Genomic DNA, 18,827 nt, shown 5'->3' with positions numbered 1-18,827 from the left:
AAAAGAAACACTAAAATCAAAATAAAAATATAAGAATGTAAGAAAAAGGGGAATGTGAGAGTGAGAAGATAGTGGTGGATAGGAGCAGAAGGTGCAGGAGATTTAGGATTGACTCAATTTCTAATAAACAATCAAGAATTTAAAATAAAAAGGCTTAGGATAAACAAATGATAAAAAAGAAAAATAACACAAAAAGGTCCAGACCTGAAAAAAAGCAGAACAAAGGCAGCGGGGGCACCATCGGATTTGACAAGATAAAAAAACAAGCCCATATGCCCACGAAGGCTGACCACTGCGTGTGATTGGAAAAACAGGCTAGAGGGACACTAGCAACGGGAAACACATCGACAACACAAACGAAAAGAACTTTGCACGAATCTTACAGCTCTTTTATCATGTGGTGGACAAGTTACTCCCTCCGTTCGGAATTACTTGTCTCGAAAATGGATGTACCTAGAACTAAAATACATCTAGATACATCCATTTCTACAAGTAATTCCGAACGGAGGGAGTAGATGTGACATAACTAAAAAATATCTAGATGTGAGTTAGTAAATCTGTAAGAATATATCTACCTTGGTTCTCATCCATGCCTAGATGATCAACCCTTAATTTGACTAACAAATGGTTCTTTTCATGTTATGTGAGTAGCCTGTTGGCGACACATAATAGAGTAACTATAGCAGCCTTGGCTCCATGCAAGGGATGTAGTTGACCGATTCATGTTCGTGTTCACCATTTTTATTTCGTTGCAACGCACAGACATGTGTGCTAGCCCCATGGCCCCATTCAAATAGGCCCTCCTATTTTTTTAGAATATTTTTTTTGACAGGCCCTCCTACAATATTCGAATTGTATTTCTACGTGCACGGGCTACATACGCATTCCTCATCTTTATCCTACGAGCCGCGTAGGATAGCTTTGACCCATCACCACGAAAATCATTTCTTTAACAAACGCGCCGACGAGAAACCCAATGCCGCACTCGTGCGGAAACCGCAAAAAAAGGAGGCACGGAAGCTCACGGAAACGCAAAAAAGAAAGAAATAAATAAATCCGCGACGAACCAAACGCCAAAGCGACCCATCTCCTCCCTCCCTTCCGATCTCCATCTCCATCTCCATCCTCCGTTCCTATCCCCGTCTCCGCTAGTCCCCCTTCCGAGCGAGACAGCAGCGCAAACCCTCCCTCCCTCCCTCCCCCACCCGCCGCAGCCTCGATTCGCCGCCTAGGTCCGTCCGGCGAGGGAGGGCGGGAGGAGCGGCGGCTGGCGGCCATGTGGCCCGGCTGCGGCGGCCGCTTCTACTGGGCGCCCGCGCCGCCGTCCGGGGCGCGGGGCGTCGTGGTCGTGTTCGCGTGGGTGTGGAGCGACGAGGCGCAGCTGCGCCCGTTCGTCGAGCTCTACGCCTCGCTCGGCTGGCGCTGCCTCGTCTGCCACCCCGACCTCGTGTCGCTGTGAGTGGCGCCGCTTCCCCCATCCTCCCGCTCTCGCTCCCTGCCACTTGTTGCTTGTGCTAGCCGTTAAATCCGGGAGATCTGTTGCTCGTCTGGGCTCGTAGAAGTGGCCGCCTGTAGCTCTGCGGCCTCACGGAGTGGAATCATAGCTGCGGTTAGGTTTAATTTTAGCGATTCTTAGATTGTTCACTGATGTTGTAGCTGCGGTTAGGTTTAATTTTGGAGATTCTGAGATTGGTCACTGGTTTTGTTGTAGCTGCGGTTAGGCTTGATTTGAGATTGGTCGCCAATTTTGTGTCTGCCCGAATTATCGGGCACTAGGCTTTATCCTTCAGGTTTAGCTTGTCATGAAAATTTCTCTGGAGTTCAATTAGTTGATGGGTAGTGTTCGATCGGTCACTCGATTCATCACTGCGTGTTGCTAGTTCTCTTAGTTCGAGAATCTCTGTAACTGTGCAATTCATACTCTTCTATATTCTGCATGGTTTATATTGTCGCTTTGTGCGCTTTTAGGTAAATATACCTACGTACCTGCAGCGTGCGAGTGGTTAGCGTCTTAGCGATCTTGCGTGTTCGGGGTTTGGTTATGCTTTGAGATTTGGTAAAGCTATATTTATTGGACGATAATGGAAGGTTTTGCATTGTGGTACTTGCATTTTTGTGCAATTGAGGATGCGAAAAATTGAAGGAATCAATTTTAGTAAGTAAAAATGAAACACACGAAAATTGAACCTTCTGAAACTACTAGTATGTTGAACTAGCAAAAGGAGCTAAAGTAACATATGGATTGCTTCAATATGTTAAGAATGTTTGGTACATCCATCCAGAGTTTTGTTACCTGAACACAGTTTGTGCATCTGCAAGCTTGGTAGTCATTTATGTAGTTTGTGCAGAGACCGCAGAGTAATTTTATTGAATAGCATTACCAAATTAAGTGCATCAAATCAGATGTTGCTCGAGGTAGAGGGTTTTATCAGCATCATCTGTTGCTGGTAGAGCTATAGGCTTCATTCAGCAGGGTATTTCACCTAAAATGACACTTGAGTGAGTATCATTGTAACACTAGGTCACTAGCGATGGAGTTCCTTGCATCGTGCTTCTGCTATCAACTTATCTTATACTTGAAGGGCTATGGTGTAAACTTGCATATGGGGTCTTCTGCAGTCTGCACCCTTAGGTTCCTATTTACACCTAATGGCACTATACTGATTCTTTTCTTCTTCCAGGTATCTCTCTGAGAAAGCGGCAACATTGGCATGTGGTGTTATTAGTGAGCTGGCAAAGGTACATTTTTTTCTTGGTTGTTGTACTCCACAAATACCACGTTGTATAGTAAGCATTGATAACTCTATTGTTCAAATGAAGAAAGTAATACTCCCTCCGTCCGGAAACACTTGTCCTAGAAATGGATATATACATCCATATCCATATCCATTTCTCCGACAAGTATTTCTGGACGGAGGGAGTAAGTAACTATGTTCCTTATTGTTTTAGTCAATGATCATATTGTATTTAGCCTACTCCAGCACTGACACTATTTTGTACTCCCTCCGTAAACAAATATAAGAGCGTTTAGATCACTAAAAGTAGTGATCTAAACGCTCTTATATTTCTTTACAGAGTGAGTAATACACATGGGACTGTTTCTCTTTTTGCTCCTTAACCATCCAAATGATTTATATATATATATAAATGTATAGATGTAAGAACCCCTGGCAGACCACATTAATTTAGAGTTTGACCCTTCACCTCTTTCCATTTATTTTATACTTTCCGTCCATGCGGCAACCTCTACATAATCTTCTTGCTGATTTAGAGTCTGAAATATTTGCATGTTGACATACTATAAACTTTCTGTATTGTTTAGAAGAATGCATATAAGCTCTCGTGGGATGGGACTTCTGTTTACTATCTTTCCTCTTGGTTGCAGTTAATTATTTTATAATTTTTGTTTTTAACTATGTGAAATGCTGGTGTTTCAGGAATTGAAAGTAAAGCCATTGCCAACTGTGCTTGCTTCTTTTTCTGGTGGCTCAAAGGGATGCATGTACAAGGTTATTCAGGTGCATGCTTGTTCGGTTCTTCCTTTTGCCACCTCATCGTACCTATCATCTATTTGCCTTTACCCTTTCACAGTTTGAATGACTAAATTTGATTTGTTTCACAGTTACTAGACGGAAGATGTGAAGGAGATGCAACGATGGTATGTTATTTCCATCTTTTCTCTTCTCCTGAAGTTTACATATACATTTCTCTTTGTTGCAAGGATAATGGGAACCTATTTCAAAACCACATCTATGTCAATTGTGAAGTGTATATACTAGGTTTTGTTTTCTTCCATTTGCATGTACTGTGTAGTAATTTGCTCATTCTGTTGAAGTTGTTTTCTACATCATTGTCATTATGTTCTGACTAGGCATATTTTCAGTTGCATATATTCAATCTCTTGTACATACTTGGAAGTCTCTCAACATCATTCTATGTTTAAGTCCTCATTTTCTTTGCCATTGTCATCATGTTTTGACTTGGCATATTATCAGCTGTGGATTTGTTGGCAAACATGTTAGACATTATTGATGTAAATTTTCCATTATGTAGAAGGACTATCGGTTAGTTAGAAATTGTATCTCTGGCCAAATTTATGACTCTGGCCCAGTGGATTTTGTGAGCGATGTGGGCACACAGTTTCTTCAAAATCCTGTGATTGGCACTTCATCTCAACCATCCATGCTACGTTCCTTCATGGCAAAGGCTCTGGCGTCTGGAATGGATACTCTCTTCCCAAGCAGAATTGAAGCTCAGCGTGCAGAATATTGGCACACGCTATACTCATCAGCAGTAAGTCTGGTCTGCCTTTGTGATTTCTGCAAATCATCTTCAGTTCTTCACTAGCCACACCAATTAACTTTTAACTGTTCATCCAGGGGTTGGGTTCAGTTCTTATATTTTGCTCGGAAGGTGATGATCTTGCTCCATGCCATGTTGTCTGTGGTTTCGCCAGGCGTTTGGTCGAACTAGGCACAGATGTTAAAGTAATCAAGTGGAGTGATTCCCCTCATACTGGTACGCCTTCATTTTATCTTCAGTGTCTGGTTTTATTAGATAGGATTACCGAGTACTAACTTAAAATGTGAAATATATTACTAATAGAAACATGTATTTGCACAATTACTGTCATGGCGGTTTCCATTCCAAGACCTTGCATTCATATCATATTTGGATTTGTTAATTGCGGTAAGATTGTCTGACGGATATGAAAACAACTTCATGTCTATACGTTTAGGTCCTAGAGACCTAGATCACAGTAGAAGACAATGGATCAAGCATTTGCATCATCTTGCCTAACAATATTTTCCATCCATTTTAGAATTTCTAATTTATCGAAGAAGATAATACGAAGCTCAAGTGTTTGATCTGACTATTTGATTGAACGTTTATACTCTTTGTCATGAGGGCAAATACAATATTATCTCAGAATTTAATATCGCAAAGCTACATATTTGGTTATTTATGTTAGGTTCCATCATTTAAAAATCCTTGATATCTTCTTCTCTGCTGGGAGTCATCATTGCAGATTTCATTCACAGCCAATTATTTTATATATATATATCCTGCAGGCCATTACAAGTTGCATGAAGTGGAATACAGAACTGCTGTAGATGATATACTGAAGAAAGCTCTTGTCACCTTCTGCCACAGAAGCCAGCTGAAGGGCACTAGTGCATGGGATCAGGAGTACAAGATAGCACACTGTGTGTGCAATCTACACAATGTGGCTGCCAATTCAAATGAGAGCCTGAGAAGGGTAGCCAACAGTCCCAGCGACCATTTCTTCTTGCCAAGTTCAAAGGACCATCATGATTCTAGGGAACCAGATTCTCTGATTGAGGAGCAGAAACGGTCACTACCCTATCCAGCCAGGATGGAGCCTCAAGGAGTCCTTGGCCAAATTATGTTTGATGTTTGTGTTCCGAAAAATGTTGAAGGATGGGACATCAAGCCAACAGTGTCTCCGAATGGACGACCAACATTGGCTTCTGCACGGCAACTGGGTCCGTTCAATCCCATCAAGTACCTCCGCCGTTCAAGGCTATAGTTTGTGTTTGCTGCAAAGAAGAGTTTTGTGTATATAATGGAGGCAATATGTTAAATACCGATTATGAGCAAGCTTTCACCTATGTAAGTTCCCTCAATATTCGACTTATTAGCTGTTTCTTTTTATGCCTTTTGGCGAGAGGATGTACATATCCTATGTATATTTTACTGGTGTATGTTAGAAGGGAGTTGGCATAGGTTCTAGCAAAGCTGTTAAGGCGTGCTAACAATATAGGGAAGGGACCGCAGTATTATTTCCTTGTAAGTTTATTTTGTGTCTAATATGACCTAAGCTAACTATCGGGAGAACCATATTTTCTTTTGAACCTTTGCTGCTGCTTAGCGTTTCACTGTTATTATCGCTGTCCCATAAAGAACTTTGTGGTCTATTCATTATTAATGTGCTCTTGGTACTTAGATGTTTCTTTCATATCTTTTGACTCAGCATTTATGTTCAGTGTTGTGGTTCTACTTCACCATGTGCTATCATAGGTGTTGCTTACTGGTTCAGATGAGGATTATTTGTCCAGCGACGGCACTTCCGTATCTCTTTTGTCTGTTAATGACATGATCTTGAAGATAATTTTGCTAATTTAAGAATCTGTAAAACTCATTCGGTCCTTGCTCACTCTTTTATTTGTTGGAAGGGCTAAATTATTCGATGCTTAACAACTTTTTTGACCTTTGAGATCGTCTTATGGAGTACTACTACTCTTGACTGTCCGGTTTCCTCGAAAGCAACCCACTCTCTATGCCGAAGTTACAGGAACTTGCGACCATTTTTCTCGAGCTCTAGTTCCTTCTGTATCTTTTTGCTATGTTTTCCACCGAGTTTCCAATGGATATGTCAGGTACCGTATCTACTTTAGAAAATCGAATTCTTCAGGAACATTCAAGCCTGGAAATTAGGCTATGCAGGCAGAGCCTTTTTGACTTAGCTGCTTGGGGCATTTTGTTGCATGTTCTTTCCTGGAAAAACGGAAAGAGATTTTTGACCACTCTGCATGTCCCACAACAGTTGTCCAGACCGAATATAAACTTTGGTATAACTAACGCTGGCAGCACATGGTTGCTCAGTCAGCCAGTCTCGATCGGAGAGGCTCTGCTTGCCCTGGCTGAAATTCTCTTTCAGCGCGTACTCCGTACTTAGATGACTGGAGTAGACAAGTACATAGGTATATACAATTCTGAAGTTTTAAGGAGGATTTCATGTTATTCAACAAAGATTTTTATGCGTTGTCTTTTGAATGAGATCTACAAATGCACTAAGCTGCCAGATGTCTTTTCTAATGGGGTGCGAAATCATGTCATTTGACCTATTCTGTCTTTTGACGAATAACAGAGGAACCCTCGTAGCTTAAGTCTGCAGTAAAATCTTCAGTTCAGTTTCTGAAATTTCAAATGCCCCCCAAGTTCTGTCACATCAGCCTATCACCACGGTTTTCCTCCTCGGTAGGCACAAGGATAAATCCTTTTCTTTAAAGCGACGAGTAAGTTTTTTTCGAAACGGAGGCAAAAGATTTGCCTTATCGATTAATTAAGAAGAAGGGAGTTGCGCAGTTAATTTTCGAAAAATCGGGTGAAAACCGATACAAACAACCCAAAGTCACGGATAAGTGAGTTAGTCTACCACGACAATTTTCTTGCTTTGTAGGTACAAGGATAAATGCTTATCTTTACATCGACGAATAGGTAAGTTACTGAATTGTACTGCGTGTGTTTATCATTCTGGCGATTATAGCCAGCTAGGCACGCATCACATCCTATACAAGCATAAACAACTGACACTTTGCGTTGCAATCGCTGATCCACGAATGCCTCGGAAAGCCTACCAAAAGAATACGATTCTTCGTTAATCAATGGGTATTCTGCGTCTTTTCAAACAAAGAATCTCGGCGTTTTGAGGCTTCTGATGGATTGGTGCAATCACTTTCCTTAGACTACTCCCATCATTTTCCCTAATAACGTAAGATATTGTCCTACGACCACTAGGCCAGTGAATATTTTGTAGACGAGGGCTTAAAGGAAAAGCATATATAGATTCACCGAAGAACAAAGCGCAGATAACGATGACCATGCAATATTAGTCCCAGGGGTAACCTGTGTTGAAATAGGCACTGAAGATTAAGTTGGGGCTAAGTGGTTTCAGGAAGAGCTGAACCATATGGCTCACAGGAACGTTTTTTTCTTTTGCCTTTGTTTCTTGAAATCGTAAGAACAATATAATTGCAAGCAAATTTTGGTCACTCAGAAAATGAAAACAAAAGATGGAGATATTAATATATCTAACAAAAAAAGAGAGTGTCTCTCGTGTCTAGCTTCTCTTGCGATGCAAGAGTAATACTGATCATGTATGCATCCTCGACGTCTTGACAAGCTCTTGATATCATGTTGTCATAAATATTTGGTTAGTTAGTATCTTCTTGATACTTACATATTAGTACTTTTTATTATATGCATATAATTCAGACGAGAAAGACTATCTTCTCGGGGAAGACATGAGCTATGAATTTTTCATAACCTATCATGAGCCGCCTTAGGGCTTAGATAAGTGGATTGCCTAAAATATTTGAGGCTGCTAATCATTAAATTTAAAGTTTGGTCTCCAGCTGCCACCTATAGCTCAACTATGCTTCTAGGTTTTATGACTTTTTTTTGCAGGGGATGGCATGGTTGGTTCAAAGCTATAACTTTGCCAAAAAGCCAAGTTGTGAGTAGTAAAGTGTGACAACACATAACTATGACAACCAATCAAACACTCACCTGAAATTTCGGCGCGGCCATCCTTACACGTGATAATTTAGCTAGGAAACAAGCAACCTCTTTCTATGGGCATTTTTCGCAACAAAAAAATACTTATCACAAAACCATGTCCGTGTCCTTCTCCGAGAAAATACTCACTTCGTTTCTAAATATAAGATTTTTTTATATTCTAATACAGACCACATACAAATGTATAAAGACATATTTCACCCATTTTGCTCCATATATAGTCTGTATTAAAATCTCTAAAATAACTTATATTTAGGAACGTAGGGAGTATTATCAATTAACCTTTGAAGTGTTGTAACAAGTACTCCCTCCGTCCCACAACACAAGACGTTTTCGTAAGCTATGAGGGGGTACTTTCTTAAAACAAGTACGTAGACGCAAAAAGTTTTCATTTACATTACCGATTGAGGATTGAAAATGGTTTAGCCAAGGAAGTCGAAGTCTTCAACTCTTATATTTCAGATGTTTGTAGCCCCATCAAACTGGGAATCCCAAAAAGTGTAGCCAACGTCCAAGTCTGCTTGCTATATTTTTTGGGTTTTTGGCAAGTGTTCCGTCGATTCTCAACATTTGATCATACAACCCCCTTTGTGCTCTACATTTCCAGGTTAATAATGTGCCACTCGCCCAACCGTTCTCTAAAGAACGAGCTTTTAAGCCACACCGCTGATTATTCCCCAGCCAAGTCCCCACTACTGACCCACTCAATTTTTAAACCCCAAATCACCAAAGCGAAACACACTGACAAGGCGCGTCCATGGAGTTGTGACTTGTGAAAAACGTGCGGTGAATGTGCCTCAACTCTGCTCCCCGCCGTATATATAGCACCGTGCATAGCTGCTCAACATCCTCATCGCCATCAGCTCACGCTCACAGTCTCACACTCACTCACAGAGAGAAGCGGCAGCCAGGCTAGCTAGCTAGTCGACCAAAGGCTAGCAGATCGTGCCCGGCTCAGGCGGGAGGAGGATCGATGGCGTTCATGCGGTACCGCGCGCTGCCGCAGGGGGAGGTGACGGCGGAGGAGTTCTGGGCGTGGCTGGGGCAGTTCGACGCGGACCACGACGGCCGGATCAGCCGGGAGGAGCTGCAGCGCGCGCTGCGGAGCCTCAACCTGTGGTTCGCGTCCTGGAAGGCGCGGGGAGGGGTGCAGGCCGCGGACGCCAACCGCGACGGCACCGTCGGCAAGGAGGAGGCTGGCCGGCTCTTCGCCTACGCGCAGAAGCAGCTCGGCGGTAAGATCACGCAGCTCGGCTCCTACTGATCAGGCTGGGCATGATTTAATCTGCTGCTGTAACTACGATTGTGCGTATTTTTACGAATGAGATGGATGTTTGTGTTTTCGGAGTTCTGGGACAACCTTTGCCGTGGTTTCCCAAGGGTTTCCTACAGCACTGCGAACTCTGTGGAGATCTGCAGAGTTTTTAGATATGATGGACGTTTCTCCGAGCTCTGTTGATTAATTTGCTTATGTTTTGCCAGTTGAGTGTTGACAAATACGTCAGTGTATTTTCTGTATAAAATATAAATAAACGCATCCTTGTTTCAAAATAAATGAACATATGCAAGAATTTTTATTAAATTTATTTCTAATACTTGCATAATGTGATCTCAGACTGGATATATTAAAAAACCAAGACAAAACTGAGATGAAGGTTTGAGAAAACCATAACCCCCTGTTTTATTTTTTATTTAACCGAGCACTCTCCATCCAGATCCAACTCTTTAGTGTATATGTGGAGTATGAGATGGATGTTTGTGTTTTCTGAGTTCTTGGGGCAACCTTTGCAGTGGTTTCCCAAGGGTTTCCTGCTTTGTGTTTTCAGCACTGTGAACTATGTGAAGATTTGCAGAGTTGTTAGAAATGTTGGATGTTTCTCCAAGCTCTGTTGATTAATTTGCTTCTGCTTTGCCTCTCGAGTTTGACAAATACGTTGGTGCATTTTCTTTATAAAATATATAAATAAACATATCCTTTGTTAGAATTTTGTCATTTCTAATACTCCCTTCATTCACAAAACATCCTATATATGTGAACGGAGGGAGTATTTGTATAATGTGACTCCAGACTGAATATTAAGAAACCACAACAACTGAGATGAAGGACCACAACTCTTTTTTTTACAGTCAACGAGCACACTCCATCCAAGACCTATCTCTTCAGTATCAGGGCTATTGACAACGTTTCTAGCCTGTGGAGGACCATTGGTCAGATTCAACGGGGTAAAACGACTCCTGCTAATGCTATGTCACAAACGCTGACTTGGAGGTGATGCTTAATCTAGAGTATCGTAAGCCTAGTTTTGCTGGAAGTGAAATACTTCATCTGTTTCAAAATAATTGAGACCCTAGGTTTATCCTAAGGCAAATTCAGAGCGAAGACGACCAACAGGCTCCCCGCGCCACAATTTCGACAATGGCTGATGGAGGAGAGTAGGCGCATGGCTTAGCATTGCTCCGCTTCGGCACACAACTACTATGAACTCCATCCTAGCAGAGGCGCACACAGCTCGACGTCGACGTTGCAACGACGACACCATGTCCCCCCCCTTTGGCAACATGGCGTTTTCGGAACGGTGAGGTGCAACGCAACAACGACCATCGCTCGCCGCAGGGATGTTGCAAGCCAGAGGTGGAGCTGCGGCGAGCTGCCTGCTCGGTGTTGTCGTTATCGTTGTTGGAGGTGACCGCAACATGGACACCCACATGTTTGCAACGTTATGCAAGTTGGAGGTAACCGCAACATGCCCCATGTTGCAAACGTTCACTTGCGTCTGGATGAGCTAACGCGGCATGTATCGGCGAGCGCAACATTGGCTTATGTTGCAAACCGATGGATCGCACGAACGGATGGCTTCTAGCGCGTGAATCCAACGGCTCAAAAGGCGGCAGGTCTTTCTAACATGTATCGTCATCCTTAACCTTGTTTCTCAGTGATTTGTACAATTGTACCATCTTGATTGTCATCCCATACTTAAAGAAACGGATTGGGCATCCAGTAAATATAGCCAACCTCTCAAAGTGTACTTGCAATATTTTTTAGATGGACCTCGGGAGTTTCAAGACCTTCTAGCTTTTATGACATGGTTGGTTCGAAGGTATAACTATGCCAAAAAGCCAAGTTTTGAGTAGTAAAGTGTGGCAACACATAACTATGACAATCAATCAAACGCTCACCTGAAATTTCGGCGCGCCCATCCTTATACGTGATAATTTAGCTAGGAAACAAGCAACCTCTTTCTATGGGCATTTTTCGCAACAAAAAAAAAAACTATGTCCGTATCCTTCTCCAAGAAAATATGCTCAACTGACCTTTTTTTTTGAATCACTCAATTAATCTTAAAATAAGTACGTAGATGCAAAAGGTTTGCTTTTACATTACCGATTGAGGATTGAAAAGGATTTAGCCAAGCAAGTCGAAGTGTTGAACTTACTTTTCAGATGTTTGTAGCCCCATCGAATTGGGCATCCCAAAAAGTGTAGCCAATGTCCAAGTATGCTTTGCTATATTTTTGGCAAGTGTTCCGTCGATTCTCAACATTTGATGATACAACCCCTTTGCTCCCCACATTTCCAGATTAACAATGTGCCACTGGCCTAACCGCTCTCTAAAGAATGAACTTCGAAGCTACGCCGCTGATTATTCCCCAGCCAAATCCCCAGTACTGACCCACTCATTTTTTAAACCCCAAATCACCCAAGTGAAACACGACGACAACTACAAGGCGCGTCCTGGAGTTGTGAAAAACGTGCGGTAACTGTTGAGGCTCCACCGTATATATAGCACCGTGCGCGGCCGCTCAGCATCCTCATCACCCAGCTCACTTACTCACACACAGGTTTCGGCGGGAGGAGGATCGATGGCGTTCATGCGGTACCGTGCGCTGCCGCAGGGGGAGGTGACGGCGGAGGAGTTCTGGGCGTGGCTGGGGCAGTTCGACGCGGACCACGACGGGAGGATCAGCCGGGAGGAGCTGCAGCGCGCGCTGCGGAGCCTCAACCTGTGGTTCGCGTCGTGGAAGGCGCGTGAAGGGGTGCAAGCCGCGGACGCCAACCGCGACGGCGCCGTCGGCAGGGAGGAGGCCGGCCGGCTCTTTGCCTACGCGCAGAGGCAGCTCGGCGGCAAGATCACCCAGCTCGGCTCCTACTGATCAGGCTGGGCATGAGTTGATCTGCTGGTGTAACTATGATGGTGTGTGGAGTATGAGATGTTTTTTTTTTCCGAATGATGTGGAGTATGAGATGGATATGTTTGTGTTTTCGCCTTTTCGGAGTTCTTGGGACAACTTTGCAGTGGTTTCCCAAGAGTTTCCTACTTTGTATTTTCAGCACTGCGAACTCTATGGAGATTTGCAGAGTTGTGAGACATGATGGACGTTTCTCCAAGCTCTGTTGATTATTTTGCTTATGTCCTGCCTGTTGAGTATTGACAAATACGTTGGTACATTTTCTGTATAAAATATAAATAAAGACATGCATTGCAAGACTGAATATTCAGGAATCACGACAAATTGGGATGAAGGTTTCAGAAAACCGCAACTCTTGTTTTTTTCAGTTAACCGAGCACTGTCCATCCAGATCCAACTCTTTAGCATCAGAGCTATTGACAACGTTTCTAACCTATGAAGGACCATTGATAATATTCGACAGGGTAAACTGACTCATGCTAATGCTATGTCACAAACGTTGACATGGAGGTGATGCTCAATCTAGATTATTGTAAGCCTAGTTTTGCTGGAAGAGTACTCTCTTCACTTTAAAATTATTGAAACCCTAGGATTGTCCTAAGACAAATTCAGACCAAGGACAGCCAGCAAGCTCGCCATGCATCCGCTTCGACAACAGCTGATGGAGGAGAGTAGGCGCACGACTATAGCATCACTCCACTTCAGCACACAACGGCCATGAACTCTAGCCTAGGCGGAGGCGCACGCAGCACGGCATCAAACACTACAACAGCGACATCATGTCCTCCCCTTTAGCAGCGCAGCTTCTCCGGAGTGGCGCGGTGCAACGCAACGATGAGCACCGCTCTCCGTGGGGATGATATACAAGCCGGAGGTGGAGCTACGACGTTTTGCCTGCTTGGTGTCGTCATTATCGTTGTTCGAGGTGTCTGCAACATGGTGACCCACATGTTCGCCATGCAAGTTGGAGGTAACTGTAACATGGTTCATGTTGCAAACGTTTACCTTCATCTTGATGAGCTGACACATCACAGATCGTCGAGCACAACATGGCCTATGTTGCAAGCCGCTAGCTAAGCAGCTGATGGGCGCCTTCTAGTGCGCAAATCCAACAGCTCAAAAGCCGGCGGTTCTTTTCTAACGTGTATCATCGTCCCTGACTTCCTCGTTTCAAAACGGTTTGTACAATTGTACGACGTTGATTGTCATCCCATACTTAAAAGAAACGGATTGGGCATTCAATAAGTGTAGCCAACCTCTCAAAGTGTGTACTTGCAATATTTTTGTCAAGTGTTATATGTTGATTCTCAAAATATGATCACGCAACCCTTTACTTTTCTTAATTGGTAGTAGCTTACCAAGCTGGCCACTTGGTTCATACAACCCGTTAGCTCCCTACATTTGTAGACCAATTATATGCCACTCGCCTAATCCATCTCTAAAGGAAGCACTTTTAAGCTACACCGCTGATTATTCCCTCGTTAAAACCCCACTAGCGATCGACCCATTCTTTAACCTGAAATCACGCAAGCCGAGTGAAATATTTACGCGTCATATCACAACGCGCGTCCGTGGAGCTGTGAAAAACGTGCGGTAACTGTGCCGCTGCAAACCCTGCTCCCCCGTATATATAGGACGGTGCGTCGCTGCCCAATTCCTCATCACAATCACATCAGCTGCTCACTCCGATAGCGAGAAGCAGCAGCCAGGCTAGCAAACGATCAAAGCAGAGCTCGCTCTGGATCGATGGCGTTCATGCGGTACCGCGGGCTGCCGCAGGGAGAGGTGACGGCGGAGGAGTTCTGGGCGTGGCTGGGGCAGTTCGACGCGGACCACGACGGCCGGATCAGCCGGGAGGAGCTGCAGCGCGCGCTGCGGAGCCTCAACCTGTGGTTCGCGTCGTGGAAGGCGCGGGAAGGGATGCAGGCCGCGGACGCCAACCGCGACGGCGCCGTCGGCAGGGAGGAGGCCGGCCGGCTCTTTGCCTACGCGCAGAGGCAGCTCGGCGGCAAGATCACCCAGCTCGGCTCCTACTGACGGAAAAAGCAGACTTGGCTTTCAGCCTGTCCATGTGAATGAGTGCGGATGCGTGGAGCATGGATGTATGTTTTGTGTTTCTCGAATTCGTGTGCCAACTCTCTCCAAGTTTCATGGTGTTTGTTTGCATTCGTATGTTCAGCACTGATGGTGAAATCGGTGAGGATTTTTGTGGACGGAGATCATCCTTTTTTTTTCTTGGAAAATCTATAGCGCCCACGTTTCGGCTGTCAGATTTTGCATCATGCTGCATGGTTCTTTTTTCTTGCGAAATGTCATGCTGCATGATTGTGAGCGGCATGATGCAAATTTAGCGTGGTAGTCGCTGCCGCTCGTAACGATCGGTGTACCTTCGATCGGTCCAGTCTTCTTCCCTTTTTTAGTTTTTCACTTTCTTGTTGTATTTTTGTTGGTTCTATTTGCTTTTTCACGGTCTTCTTCAGTTTTTCTTTATTTTATTTTGGTTTTTCTTTGTTTTCTCATTGGTTTTCTTTTCTTTCTTCATTATATTTGGTTTTCTTTATTTGCTTTCTCCAGTTTTTTGCTTTTCTTTTTGTTTCTTTGTGGATTTATCGAATTTTTTTTCCGGAACTCATGTCTACTTTTTTCGTATAAAATTTACATTTTTAGAGCACACGCGGAACATTTTTCTGATACACTTTGGAGATCTTTCAAATACATGATGTACATTTTTTTAAATACAAGTTTGAATGCACAGTAATATTTTCCAAATACACATCGTAAACATTTTTTGCATCGAGTAAACATTTTCATATTTTTCACAGTCCTTTTTTGGAAACATGTGAATATTTATTTAAAATTTCACATACATCTTCTAATGGAAATAATCATTTTTAGACCTATGATAGCATTCTTTTACACTTTATATTTTTTTAATTGTCCGGAACAATTTTTTTGAAATGCAGGAAATTTTCTTCAAAATGTCACGCACATATTTTAATGGTATGAAACATTTATTTCTATTACGCAAATATTTTCTTTTATATTTTTTACAGTTTTAAAAAACAGATTTTTTTAAACTCATGAATGATTTTCCTAAATGTAACATAGATTTTTTGAATGTATGAAACATTTTTAAAAATTACGCTAGCATTTTTTACATTATATAAAGATTTTTTAAATGGTGTGTACCTTTTGTTAAGCATGTGACATTTTTTGAGTGTCAGAACATTTTTCGTACGCATGATTAATATTTTCTATACTTTTTCAACCTTTTTCAAATGCATGTTTAACATTTTCTAAAATTTATGCAAAGTTTATATAGAATATTTAGAAATAAAAACATTCGTAAAAGCAAAGTTTATATAGAATATTTAGAAATAAAAACATTCGTAAAAGTAAAGTTTATATAAACACATTTAACATTTTTAATTACATATATATGTGTGTGGGTGTGTGTGTGGAATATTTCGAAATAAAAACAACAGTACAAAATATATATATATATATATATATATATATATATATATATATATATATATATAAAACACGGGTGACCTCAATATGACATCAGCATGCAAGACCACTGGGCAGTGCCAGCCAGGGCTCCCTGCAGGCGACGCTGCGATACGAACCGAGGCGGGCGTCACATGGCCATCAAGAGCTGTCGGTGCCACCAAGAGCCCACTTGGGCCATCCGGCAGCCCATGCCTCCTCCAAGGATAGAGACCTGTAAGCTTCGCGAGGTTGTCTAAAAAAAACCTGTATATACGAAGATAAATGGGAAATTTCTCAACAACAAAAAAAGATACTTCCTCCTTTTCTAAATATTTGTTTTTTTAGACATTTCAGCAAGTGACTACATACGGAGCAAAATGAGTGAATCTATACTCTAAAATATGTCTATATACATCCGTATATGATAGTCCATTTGAAATCTCTAAAAGGACAAATATTTAGGAACGGAGGAAGTAAAAGGGAAAATTTATATAGTGGTGTGTGCACGGACGTCGTCCGGTGCGCTCGCATGAGACGCGTACGCTCACGCGTAGCAGAGGCGCAGGTGGACATAGTAGTACGGGTCCGAATTATTTTGAGAACTAGATAACACCCCACGCGTTGCTGCGGAATTTATGCATCAATAAGATTTATGAATTACTGGAAGCTAATTAGGAAATAATAGTAATAAAAAATAAAAAATTTCTGAATATTTTTTTAGATAAACATTGATGACAGTTTTAACTTTCCAAAATTTTTTGTGATAAAATAACATTCCTGTAGGTACGGGCCAAAAAAATTTGATACTCCGAAAAAACTATTGTTGGAACCATTTTGGAGCATCAATTTTTGTTCTTTTTGTCCGGACCTCCACCAATGTTATTTCATCATGAAAAATTGCAGGAAGTTAAAACTTTCATCAATGTTTATCACAAAAAAACAGAATTTTTTGAATATTTTTTTCGGATTTTCCTATTCATCAGGGAGTATGGGAGCTCGGGATCAAAAGAGCCCTTTCGGAAAGATTGTCACATCAAAGAAAATATTCTATGTTTGTTACAAATACACTAATCGATTATAATGGTAGATGATACAACGCATTCACGGATGTATCATTTACATGCATACAACAGAATAATCGATTAATTTTATTACCACATTGAACACAATACTTCTGTAAAAGCTTGTGTGTGAACAAATGTTTGGCAAAAATAGAAAGACTACAAATCTCTGAAGGTGATAATTGCTAAAGAGAAACTCAACACGGATACAGAGAACAGTGACATTCCTGAACGAATTCGTGCACAAACAGATCAGCAAATAGATTATCCACGTCAATGGAATATACTAAAATTGCTTACATATAGGCTGAGGTACAACAAATCTGAAGGCTAAGAATTGTTTCTCAGTCACATACATTCAGAAAACCATTTATCAACTTCTTTGATCTTTTCCCTCTAGATTTCGAAAAGGATCAAAGTAATTACGCTATGGATAGAACAATGTATGAAGGATTTACTATGATACAAAAACTAAAGATAGTTCATAATTACAAATGAAGGTGATCACTCTGCCAATAACTAATTCTAAATTTCCCCCTAAAAACTAATTATAAATTTAGGCAATATAATTAATTACTAATTTCTGGTACAATCCGTAGTGCAGTTTGTAGGAAGCTGAATGTGTGATTGACCATGTAGCATGTGAGGTCGTCTCATAAGGAAATTTTGAAAGAAATGACAGTTGGCATATGTGAGCTGCATATGAAATATTCATATTATTCCACAACATCAGGCATCTATATATAATTACAGAAAGGAATGTGATAAAAAATATAATTTAGTAATATGAACAAATTTTTTTATTTTGCCATTGTCAAAAGATGTAATATGCGTTATCTATTACCCTCCTAATTACACATAAGTATATAATTTAGTTAAATCTATGTGTGTGTGCCAATTTGATAGAATCCATAGATTAAAAATCACATGAATCTGAGAAGGGGAAGCGAAGAACTGGACATTTGAACTGAAAAGACCAACTGTACGCGTACTTATCTTGGGCTGCCCCTTACGCAGCTAAAATCAGTTGCTTAGATTGAGTGGATGGCAACATTCCTGCATCATTACATGTGCTGTGGTCGTCCGACAACATAGAATAAGAAATCATGAAGGTTAATCACCTGCAGTATCGCCAAGAGAAGCTGCAGAGGCTGCGGCATGTAGCGGACCCTCTCCTGCTTTTGATACAATCCTCAGTTCCTCTTCCGCCTTCACCATGGATGCGCTCCCGCATTTGCCAGCCGACGTGCTCGTGGAGATCCTCATCCGCTTGCCGACCGGATACATCGCCGCGTGGTGTGCAGAACCTGGCGCTCCGCCTTAGCCCGCGTGGGGCGGAAGAGGAGAAGAACCACGAAGGGTCTCTTGATTTCCATGTGGTAGTACCATGCTATGAAACCAACCTTTATAGTAGATCGTAGTGGAGAGGTCAAGGGACCAGCTTAGTGGAGCAGCTTCTGTTCGATTGCCTAGGTCGTAACTGATTGAAGGAAGCGACTCTGGGACGGGAAGGACGAGGCAAGCCACTTGATCATGGGGAATAGGAAGGGAATCACGGAAGTTGCCTTTAATTTGGATGGCTATCCATAAGACCATAACGCATGACTTGATTTTTTTTTACTCTTGACTGTTCGCTTGGTTCAACAGGAAAAGTTAGGCACATATACTAAATAGAAATTGATTCACACGATTTTATTGAAGAAAAGGAGAAAAAAGATGACATGGCAGGGCTGCTGAGGTGGATAGGCTGCATGTCAAGAGA

The 18,827-nt window shown here is 42.0% G+C and overlaps 4 protein-coding genes across 4 annotated transcripts; all 4 read left to right on the top strand.

Annotated features, from left to right (window-relative positions):
- The first annotated feature begins 1,145 nt into the window (after positions 1-1,145).
- Positions 1,146-5,943, top strand: LOC119328582. The gene is made up of 7 exons (XM_037601562.1): positions 1,146-1,455; positions 2,682-2,739; positions 3,438-3,518; positions 3,623-3,658; positions 4,054-4,293; positions 4,380-4,518; positions 5,073-5,943. Exons 1-7 carry the CDS (start codon positions 1,277-1,279, stop codon positions 5,549-5,551), a joined length of 1,212 nt encoding a protein of 403 aa, XP_037457459.1. The 5' UTR covers positions 1,146-1,276; the 3' UTR covers positions 5,552-5,943.
- Positions 5,944-9,186: 3,243 nt separating this feature from the next.
- LOC119331908 lies at positions 9,187-9,664 on the top strand. The gene has a single exon (XM_037605087.1). It carries the CDS (start codon positions 9,296-9,298, stop codon positions 9,584-9,586), a length of 291 nt encoding a protein of 96 aa, XP_037460984.1. The 5' UTR covers positions 9,187-9,295; the 3' UTR covers positions 9,587-9,664.
- A 2,498-nt stretch (positions 9,665-12,162) lies between these two features.
- Positions 12,163-12,612, top strand: LOC119328058 (probable calcium-binding protein CML17). The gene has a single exon (XM_037601103.1). It carries the CDS (start codon positions 12,183-12,185, stop codon positions 12,471-12,473), a length of 291 nt encoding a protein of 96 aa, XP_037457000.1. The 5' UTR covers positions 12,163-12,182; the 3' UTR covers positions 12,474-12,612.
- A 1,576-nt stretch (positions 12,613-14,188) lies between these two features.
- LOC119327654 lies at positions 14,189-14,722 on the top strand. The gene has a single exon (XM_037600761.1). The coding sequence runs from the start codon at positions 14,256-14,258 to the stop codon at positions 14,544-14,546; it is 291 nt and encodes a 96-aa protein (XP_037456658.1). The 5' UTR covers positions 14,189-14,255; the 3' UTR covers positions 14,547-14,722.
- Positions 14,723-18,827: the final 4,105 nt, after the last annotated feature.

The sequence above is a fragment of the Triticum dicoccoides genome, chromosome 7A (genome assembly GCF_002162155.2).
Source record: "Triticum dicoccoides isolate Atlit2015 ecotype Zavitan chromosome 7A, WEW_v2.0, whole genome shotgun sequence".
Taxonomy (NCBI): Eukaryota; Viridiplantae; Streptophyta; class Magnoliopsida; order Poales; family Poaceae; genus Triticum; species Triticum dicoccoides.
The sequence above is the reverse complement of the archived record's forward strand: the minus strand, read 5'-3'. Positions and strand labels throughout refer to the sequence as shown.

Bases quoted from the DNA above. Each gene is read 5' to 3' on its own strand.
- LOC119328058 (XM_037601103.1), top strand. From the start codon at position 12,183: ATGGCGTTCATGCGGTACCGTGCGCTGCCGCAGGGGGAGGTGACGGCG.
- LOC119327654 (XM_037600761.1), top strand. From the start codon at position 14,256: ATGGCGTTCATGCGGTACCGCGGGCTGCCGCAGGGAGAGGTGACGGCG.
- LOC119331908 (XM_037605087.1), top strand. From the start codon at position 9,296: ATGGCGTTCATGCGGTACCGCGCGCTGCCGCAGGGGGAGGTGACGGCG.
- LOC119328582 (XM_037601562.1), top strand. From the start codon at position 1,277: ATGTGGCCCGGCTGCGGCGGCCGCTTCTACTGGGCGCCCGCGCCGCCG. The intron at 3,519-3,622 runs GTGCATGCTTGT...TTTGTTTCACAG, and splicing joins GCATGTACAAGGTTATTCAG to TTACTAGACGGAAGATGTGA. The intron at 4,519-5,072 runs GTACGCCTTCAT...TATATCCTGCAG, and splicing joins GAGTGATTCCCCTCATACTG to GCCATTACAAGTTGCATGAA.